Below are 9931 nucleotides of genomic sequence, written 5' to 3'. Positions count from 1 at the left end.
AAACAACCCCAACCCACTTTTGGATACGATTTGAGGCCAATCAGGCGCCGGCAGCCCCGCCTGCCTGCAAGTGTCAACTCCAGCCTGTTGCTCTCCCAGTATTAACCCCTTCTTCAGCCCCAGCGCTGCCCGCACGGGTCTGATCCTGCCCAGGCTCTGGGGGTCCAGCCCCCGGGGGAGGCGCTGGCACAGTTCCCCCTCCACCAGCACGGAAGGGTTTACTCCAGAGGGCTGATTCTCAGCATCCCCTCCCAGCTGGAAAGCACCGGCCCCATGCCAGCTGGAGAGCATCTCGTTTCAGAAGGTGCCTCGGGAGGTTCCCATGTCCTTCCCTTAGCCAGGGACAGAGAGGGCTTTGGGCCCCAGGGAAAACTCCAACAGGACACACGTACAAGGAGTTTCCATGCTCTGAACCAACAGCTGGATCCACATGGGGTTTCCTCCAGCTGGAATAAGACAACCGGCTAAATCAGACTTGTGGAAAATACCTATGAGAATAATACAATGCAGCCAGCTCCTCCTGTTGCTCTTTGTTTGTTTCACTCTGTGTGTGTTGTGTGACTTCATTTACAAACCCTTCATTCACCCCATTTCAGACTGAGCTGGAATTCCCAACCGAATTCCCTTGCAGCGAGGAAAAACCCCGCAGCAATATAAAAGTCTCAGGCTGTAAATCCAGGTAGCTGCTGTGTGCTCAGCGTGGCAAGCACCAGGAGATGGGCAGAAACATTCTGTCCCTGGCTGGGAACCCACTCAGAAACAGGGAACAACCGGCTGTCACGGAGGAAGGGAAATCACTACGGATATATTACTCCTTCTTTCCTCTTAAGCCCTCCTTCTCCATTAGTTCATGAAATTCCTGGCCTCTGGAGAGCCCTTTGTGCGGCACTGGAACATCCTGGGACGTCCTTGCAGCGGTTTGGGGGTGGTGGATCCATCCTGTGCTCCTTCAGCCTTGCTGGGTGTGCCAGCCCAGGGATCAGCTCCTCCACATTTGCTTTTTTCCCCCCTCTGCCTCATCTGAAAAAGAATCAAAAGAGCCAAGCAGCGTTTGGCACCTCAGGATTCCTGGGAAACCAGAGTCTGGCCCGTGCTGAGTAATGAGGAGTGGGGTTAAAGGCTGCTCTCCCTTTACTCCAGGATGTATTTACATCCCCCTCTCTGTTATTATCTCCTCTTAAAAGCCACATCCCTACCTTTAGTAAACACAGAGCCCTGGCTCAAACAGCAGCTGCCCTGGGGCCACGGCTCTGCTCACTCCTTTTTAAAGCGTGGGGTTTGCGAGCCTAGCAGAGGGGGAAATAATAATTAAATCCAATTTTGGATGCTTGTGGTGGATAGTGACACAGGTGTGGAAGGGAACACTTAAAAATGCAGATGTTGGGTGGCCCGAAAACTGCAAGAAGGAAGGAAAGCAAGCCCGGGTCCAGTGGAGTTTGGGCTGGGACATGTCTCCATACCTAATGGGCTCCTTCCAAAGCCAGAGCCTTGGCTGGTCTCAGCAGCCCCCTCCTCTCCTGGCAGGGAGCTCAGCCTGCAGCTGCAGCTGCTTCTTTCCACTGACTCGGGTGGGTTTTCCTTCCTCTCCAGCTTCACCGAGCTGGGCACAGTTTGTGTTTTAACACCAGCAGGAAAGCGCAGAGCCAGGACCAGAAGCCAAAAGTGAGCCCTGGCTGTGCCTCCTCCACCCCCAAACCCCACGGAAGGTGCCAACACCTCCAGGGCTCTCCCTTCCCGCGGGAGAGGAGGCTCTGCCCCTGCTCTGAACTGGGGCAGGTAAGGCTGCAGGCAACAGGATGTCATTTATTGCCGGCTTTCCGCTCCCGGAGCTGCATCTTTGATCTGGGAGGACACGCTTGCATCTTAGCTCCGAGGCACCGCTGCTTTTCATTAGCGGCTCGCCCTGCAAACAGTAGCTGGAATTTCTTGTAGCCTCGCCGGGCTCCTTACGAACCAGCCCAAAAAAAGAAAGAGCTGGGAAAGAGCAAAACCTCACCTGGCTGCCCATAGCATCTCTTCCTAGCAAAGCATGAGGAGCCTCAAGACTTTTTTGGGGTTCCTGCTTCTTAACCCCTCACCAAAGCTCGCCCTCCGCTCGCGTTTCCAGGGGCTGCCCGGGCATGTGAAAGCCATTAACTGCTCAGCCTCTGGGATTTAGAGACCCTTTTGATAAAACAGCCTGGAAAGCTCTGCCCCGCTCCCCCCCAGCCCTGCAGGGTCCCTCCTGTCCCTTCCCGGGGCTGCTCCTGCCCAGCACGCAGCTCCCAGGATTTTGGGAGGCGTTTCTGGCTCCCAGGATGAGCCCCGTGCTGCGTTTGCTGTTCCCGCTCTGCAGCAGCAAAATTGCCGCTGTCAGGAAAATCAATTTACAAACACCAGTGGTTTATGCCCAAAAAGGAGACAGAGCAGTGTTTTTACTTTATTCCAATCAAGGGAGAGGCCATGGGGCATTCCCCTGGGATCTCTCCAGTTTTTGGAGGATGCAGCCTCCTTTTTTCCCAATTTCCCAGCTGCATTTTCCTTTCTCTCTTTCCCCATTTCTGGGGTATTTGAGAGGTTCAGACTTCCCAAAACTCCTGATACCAAAGATTCCCCTCTAATCTATAACCCTCCCTTTTAATTTTTAATTCTTACAGAATTTAGGGTTTTTTTTCCCCCCTCATTGTTTCTTTCATCTTTCAATATCCAATTTCATCTATCAGCAAACAAAGTTTATTTGTAAAGGCAAATATCTTTTCCCATTCATCAATCAGTGGAATCCTTCCCATTGTTTCTTTTATCTCCTCCAACCCCAATCTCCAGTGACCCTACCTAGACCCAGCTGGGTTTCTTCCTCCAAGAAAATTTTATTTAATTTTATTTCCTGGAAAGCTGACTAACAATGCACTCTGATTCATCCTCAGGCCCTGGAGAGGATCTTCCTTCCTGCCCAGGTGATGGGGAGTTGGGAGAGCACAGCCTGAACTTTTGGGTGAGAAGCCTCTGATATGCCAAGATTTCAGCCAAAATCGACAGCTTGAGTGGCAGTTTGCCCTGCCTGAACCACCTTTCTGCTCTATCTTTCGCCTAAAGTTCTCAGATGCTCTATTTAAAGCAATTTCTTTGGTGAACAGGAGTATCCAAGTGCTGGTTTTATCTACCAGCAGACCCACAGCTTGTTTGGAAAGGCAAATCTCTCATTCCTCTTGGCTTTTTGGGGGAGTTTGTGATGCTTTGCTGTCCCCTTCTTGCTCTGCAAACGAGTTCACATCCAAATTTGCAGCTCCAGGCTGGGTTTTAGTTATTCCTTTTTGCCCTCAGCGCAGAGAAAACACTTAGGATAATTATTTGAGCTGCTAATGAAGCAGCTCCAATGCCCAAAACTGAGGCCGCTAGATGTCAGTGCTGCCCTACGCTGCGGTGGGAAATCCTAAATGCAGCAACCCTAAATCCACCCCTGGGAATTTGCTGGGGAAGCGGGAGCGAAGGGGCCCTGCAGCTCAAACCCCATCCCACAGCGAAAATAACATTTCCAATAGTTTTTATTTAAAATAATCAGGTGGGTGGAAATGTCTACCAGAAAAGCAGCTGGGCTTTAAATCAGAGTCCTGGCCAGTGTCCTGCCAAGTCACCTTCAGTGAAACATCCTGGCTGTGGAGGTTGGTGAGGGGAGTCGGGGAAATGGTTGTTCCTGTGAAAAAAGGGGAGATTTGGGCTGATTTGGAGCCAGGGAGTGAATGAAGAAGTGAAATGTGCCACTCTGAATCTGTGGTCGCTGCCTCCTTCCCCTCCCACCATGGCCACAGCCACGAGAGGGCCCTCCTGCCTTAAAAGTGGTGGAGATTTAGGGTTTGGTGCCTCAAAGCCCTGAATACCCCATTGAAAAAGGGTTTTCCTTCCCCTTGGAGCTGTATTTGAATGCAGCAGCTCATCCCTGGAGATGATTTATCATCTAATGGTTTATTAGGGTTGGCTGCTGTGAGAGTGATGCTGGGCGAATGCTAACTCTCCTGGATCCCCTAAATGTGGGAAAAGAAGATTTTTAGGAGTCAGGAAAGGGCAGGGACATCCAGGATGGGCCTTGGTTCATCAGCTGATGCTGCTGCCTCTGAGATTTGATGCCCTTGGTATTGGGCACATCAAGAGCCATGGCTGTGATTTGATACAATTTGGACGAATTCAATTTCTAATTTTTAATCCATCTTTAGATTTTTTCCCCATATAATTTTCTCTGTTTTCCGTATTTATTCTCTATTTTTATTTGCATTTTGATTTGCAATGCCATCATCCATTGCCTTCATTCCATTTCATACTTGGATTTCCAGAGCAAGGATGTGGCACTAGAGGTCAGCCTTGCCTCAGGGAGGGTTTGGAGCTCCAGTTGTGTCCAGGTAAGGGAACAGGTTTATGGCTTTCCAAAATCAAGGGTTAAATCCTGTTTCCAGCATTGCAGCCTCCTCCCTGGGGAGCTGCTTCTCTATTTTCTGTCTGGGTCTTGGGGCTTCCAAGGTGTCCTGAGAGCAGCACATCAGTGAGAAGATCAGTGAGAAAATCCTTTTGGGGATTGGAGCTGCTTCATTGGCAGCTCAAATAATTGTCCCAGGTGTTTGCTCTGTCCTGGGGGTAAAAAGGAATAATTAAAACTCAGCCTGGAGCTGCAAATTTGGATGTGAACAAAAGCAAGGAGGTGACAGCAAAGCAACCCAGTCTGGTCCTTCCTGAGACCTCAAAGTTGTGTCTGCTCTGGGGTCAAAACCCTCTAAAACCCTCCAAGCCTGCTGTAGGGCTGCTTTTCCTATGGAGCACCCCATAAATTCTGTAAAGAAATATGGCATGTTAGAAATAATAATAATAATAATAATAATAATAATAATAATAATAATAATAATAATATATCCCCTCCTCTCTATTCCAGTCTCACATGGTTCGTGGGTTGATGAAAGTGGCTGAACTTTGTAATGGTTTTGCTGAGTGAGAGCTGCCTTGTGGAATCTCTGTCCCCCCAGGTTTATTCCAGGTGTGGATCGTTTTTGTGACCCCTCAGCCTTACCCAGCCCTGCAGCCTCACCTGGACAGCTCAGTGCCTTTGTGCACCTCTGGTGTCCCTGTCCCTGACAGCAGCATCCCAGAGAGGGAATCCAAAATGTCCAAAAAGGAGACAGAGGAGTCCTTTTAAACTTTATTCAAATAAAGGGAGAGGCCATGGGGCATTCCCTGGGGTTTCTCAAATTTTTGGAGGACACAGCCTCCTCCATCCCATCCTGGGAACAGGATGGAGCTGCCCAGGTGGGAACAGCATCCCAGAGAGGGAATCCATGGATGGATGGAGCTGCCCAGGTGGGAACAGCATCCCAGAGAGGGAATCCATGGATGGATGGAGCTGCCCAGGTGGGAACAGCATCCCAGAGAGGGAATCCATGGATGGATGGAGCTGCCCAGCTGGGAACAGCATTCCAGATGGAGAATCCATGGATGGATGGAGCTGCCCAGGTGGGAACAGTGCAGTGCTGAGTCCTGGGCCACCAATCTCTGCAGGTGAGCAGGAACTCCTGATGCTGGGTTTGGGATGGGTGGCACTGGCATCTCCCTCTTCTGAATTCCCATGTGCTGTTTGAAAACACTGTGGAAAAACCTGTGTCTCTCTGCCTCAAACAGGAGAAAGCCTTAAATGCTAAGAGGAGTGGGGAGAACGGGGGTTTTAGATGCTTTCAGAGGGAATAGACTATCAGCAATCCCAGGACCTGCAGTACCAGCTGGAAATTGCCTAAAATCAGGAATGACATTGGTTTTATTCCAACATATCCAATGTACCATGATGTCCCCATTGGGAACCCTCCCAGACTGCAGCGGTGACATTTTGTGTCAGGACATTGTGAGAGGGCAGAGGGGTGAACAAGGCTCAGGGATCCCTCTCCTGTGTCTCCTGTGCTCAGGGGGAGCTGGAGGCCGATTTGGTTTGTGCTGTGGGACACAGAGATGGTGCTGGAAGAGCACAGATCCTCTTCTCCCAGCATCCCAGGAGGAGCACCCTGCCCACCTCCTGTCCTATCAGCCACGCAGAATAAACCTAATTAAACCCAGCATCTCCCTGCTCCATGGGTGGGGCAGGTTTTAGGTTACTGAGTCCTCCACATGCTCAGGTTTCTCCGTATCTCACCCTCAATGACCCTACCCTAGACCCAGCTAGTTTTTTTCTCCAAGAAAATTTTATTAAGTTTTATTTCCTGGAAAACTGACTAACAATGCACTCTGATTCATCCTCAGGCCCTGGAGAGGATCTTCCTTCCTGCCCAGGTGATGGGGAGTTGGGACAGCACAGCCTGAACTTTTGGGTGAGAAGCCTCTGATATACCAAGATTTCAGCCAAAATCGACAGCTTGAGTGGCAGTTTGCCCTGCCTGAACCACCTTTCTGCTCTATCTTTGGCCTAAAATTCTCAGATGCTGTATTTAAAGCAATTTCTTTGGTGAACTGGAACATCCGAGAGACGTGTGAGGTTTAAGGTGGTTATTTTTTGCTCTTTTTGTGTTTTAAAATGAATAAATTTACATCAGGGTGATGGATTAATGAAACAAAATAACTTGGTGCTTCCTGGAGATGGTTGGGATGAAGGAAGAGGAAGGTGGGAGGAAGAAAATCCACACTGCAGACTAACTCACACTGATTGTTCAAGATCAGAGTGAGCAATGGCTTAAGCCTGAGTGAGATAGGCTTTACCTTAAAGTGGTTTCTAGACAAAAATCAAAGTAGAAGCAGAAATCCACCTTACATCCCTTGATAGATTTTGTTATCTGCAGCTCCTCCAATGTTCCAAAGGCATCTTCCACCTCCATTCCCTGCTTTCTCTGTGCTCTCCTTCAAGGCACACACATTCATCCCATTTCCATCCAGCCCAGCTGGACTGCAGGGGTGAGGAGCAGCCAGCCTGGAAAGGCAGGGAGTGACCCCAAGGTGTCACCTGGACCAGCTCCTGCCTTCAGGGGTGGGCTTCAGGCTTGTCCCTGGAGAGAAAAATCACAAATCACATCGTGTCCTTGAGCAAGAGGAAAACTGAAATAAAAATGTGCCTCCTTCTTTTATGGAGTGCTCTGGAACATTCCTGTTTGGAAAGGTTGAGCAGTGTGTGCTCCTGTGCTCCACAGCTTCTCTGCTCACCTGGGCAGGGAATGATGGTTTGGGTTTGGGGTAGGTTAGGGTTAGGGTTTGGGTTAGGGTTAGGCTTAGGCTTAGGTTTAGGTTTAGGCTTAGGGTTAGGCAAGTGCTGCTGCAGGGAAGTGATGGTTTGGGTTAGAGTCAGGGTTTGGGTTAGGAGTAGGGTTAGGGGTAGGGTTAGGGTTTGGGTCTGGGTTAGGGTTTGGGTCTGGGTTTGGGATTGGGTCTGGGTTAGGGTTTGGGTTTGGTTTAGGGTTAGGGTTTGGGTTTGGGTTTTGTTTAGTGTTTGAGTTTGGGTTTGGGTTTGATTCTGGGTTAGGGTTTGGATTTGGTTTAGGGTTAGGTTAGGGTTAGGGCTAGGGTTAGGGTTAGGATTTGGGTCTGGGTTTGAGTTTGGTTTCTGTTTTTGTTTTGGGTCTGGGTTAGGGTTAGGGTTTGGTTTTGGGTTTGGGTTAGGGAAGTGCTGCTGCAGGGAAGTGATGGTTTGGTTTGCAAAGCCTTGGGGCCAGTGATTCCCAGCTGCTCAGAGTGAGGGCTGGGGGGGCTGGGATGGAGTTCCAGCTGATCCATCCCTGTGTTCCAGCCCATGGCACACCCCCAGCATCACAGGACACAGCCAGCTCTTTGCCTGGAGCTTCCAGCAGGTCTCAGCCCAGGCACAGCCAAACCACTCACATTTTCTGCCTGCCTTTCCCCATCAGGAGGCGATCAGATGTTCTCCAGGCTGGAGATAAAGCTCCTGCCAGCTTGGTTTGACTCATCCTCCTGATGAGAGCTCCCAGATGGAGGGGCTGGAGCTCAGAGGCAGCTCTGATCACCTCTAGTCTGGTGGCAGCTCTGGGAGCCTGTGCCATTGTGGATGCTGCTGTGGTCTTTGGAGAAACCATCCTGCTGAGCAGAGCAAGGCTGTGGGAAGGAGAAATTCCCTCCTGGCACCTCAAGATGCTCAAGACTCTGCCCCTCTTCCCTTGCTCCTCCCCTCCCTGGGCTGCCCATTACCAACATCCCTGGGCACATTTGCACTTTGGCCAGCAGACAAAATCCCTGATTGCCTCAGCCCAGCGCAGTCAGATGGTTTTTTTGTGTCACAAGTTCAGCTGCAAGGCACACGACTGAGCAAACCACAGCACGAGGATGCACTGACAGCAAGATGGTCTGGGCTGTGGGCTGTGGGCTGTGGGCTCTGGGCCCTGTGCCTTAGGCAATAACTTTGGATTCTGTTTCATACATGCACACATTCTTCAGCTGTGCTTGCATTTCAAAGGGTTTCAGCCTTTGCTGAAATCACATCAAAGCCAGTTTGTCCAGGAGAGGCTTTAATTTCATCACTAAACCAAACTGTGGTGCTTATGGTGCTGATAAATCTGTCTGTCAGCTACAGGTTGTTGCTGAGGACTCTCCTCTGCTCTCCAAAAATCCCATCCACAGCGAAATTTTCCCACCTCCCAGGAGCATTAACTGCCCCAGCACACACTGTTCTGCTGACCCCTGCACTTGGTGGGTGTGGGCAATCCCATATACCCCACACAGGCCGTCCTGCAGTCTCAGAGGAGGGGGTATTGCAGATGTTAACACTTATGGAGTGCGCCTGGGTGCTCAGGGATGAAGGGAGGCTGAGCTCAGAAGTGAAATCGCCTTTGCCCCCCAGCTGGATGAGGGTGGGGTGGGTGGAGAGGGGTGCCCTGGAAGGGATCCCTGGGTGTGAATGCAGGAATTGTTGGGGCAATGTGACAATTGGGGGGGCAGGCCTGGAGGTGCACAGAGGGACACAGCCCAGATCTCAGTGCTAGACACCTCTGGGCTGTGGAAAACTTTTATCTTCCTAATAAATCTGGGAACGAAGCCCTCAGCTGTCAAATAGCAGGTTCCCTACTCCACTGAACTGTCCCAAATACCAGCACAGAGCAGAGGATGGAGGGCTGGAATAGCTGACCTTTAAAGGTCCTTTCCAACCCAAACTGTTCCATGACTCAATGATTCTATGACCTTTTATCTTCCCTGCACAGCCCTGCTGTAGCCAGAGGCCCCATCCCTGTGGGGTCACAGAGCTCCATCCCTTCACTTAGAGCAGGGTCCAGAAAAACTGGAGAGTGGCAGGAGGGAGCTTGGCAGGTGGGAGCATCCCTGGGGGCTGCAGAGTTTCCCTCTTTGCTGCTGGAATAAAAGTGAAGAGGGTCTCCTCCCAGTCCATCCCATCCAACATCCCAATCTTATCCTGTCCCACCCTCCATCCCACCTCATTCCATTCCATCCCATCCTGTCCTATCCCACCCGTTATCCCATCCCATCTCACCTCACTCTGTCCCATTCCACCCCACCATTTATTCCATCCTGTCCCAACCCCAGCATCCCATTCCACCCCACACGATCCTGTTCCAACCCCAGCATCCCATTCCACCCCCCACGATCCTGTTCCAACCCCAGCATCCCATTCCACCCCCCACGATCCTGTTCCAACCCCAGCATCCCATTCCACCCCCCACGATCCTGTTCCAACCCCAGCATCCCATTCCACCCCCCACGATCCTGTTCCAACCCCAGCATCCCATTCCACCCCCCACGATCCTGTTCCAACCCCAGCATCCCATTCCACCCCCCACGATCCTGTTCCAACCCCAGCATCCCATTCCATCTCACACAATCCTATCGCACTCCTAAATGCCGTCCATCTCACCGCATCTCATCCCACCCTCTATACCACCCTATCTCAAACCCTCATCCCACTCCATCCCACGCATCCCACCCCATCTCAAACCCACATCTCACTCCATCCCACCCCATCCCACCCCACCGTTCCATG

The 9931-nt window shown here is 51.1% G+C and overlaps 2 protein-coding genes across 2 annotated transcripts in view; one reads left to right on the top strand and one right to left on the bottom strand.

The window, feature by feature from the left end:
• ADAMTS8 (ADAM metallopeptidase with thrombospondin type 1 motif 8) overlaps positions 1-2008 on the bottom strand; it is a 30183-nt gene extending 28175 nt beyond the window's left edge. Inside the window, 1 exon segment of the mRNA XM_014310483.1 lies at positions 1997-2008. Coding sequence (XP_014165958.1) covers positions 1997-2008 — 12 coding nt within the window.
• Positions 2009-3375: 1367 nt separating this feature from the next.
• The window catches only part of ADAMTS15 (ADAM metallopeptidase with thrombospondin type 1 motif 15), a 21169-nt gene continuing 14613 nt past the window's right edge, over positions 3376-9931 (top strand). Inside the window, exon 1 of the mRNA XM_031063889.1 lies at positions 3376-3399. Within this exon, the coding sequence (XP_030919749.1) occupies positions 3376-3399 (24 nt within the window). The remainder of the gene's footprint in view (positions 3400-9931) is intronic.

This window comes from Geospiza fortis, unplaced genomic scaffold (assembly GCF_000277835.1).
Source record: "Geospiza fortis unplaced genomic scaffold, GeoFor_1.0 scaffold392, whole genome shotgun sequence".
Taxonomy (NCBI): domain Eukaryota; kingdom Metazoa; phylum Chordata; class Aves; order Passeriformes; family Thraupidae; genus Geospiza; species Geospiza fortis.
The sequence above is the reverse complement of the archived record's forward strand: the minus strand, read 5'-3'. Positions and strand labels throughout refer to the sequence as shown.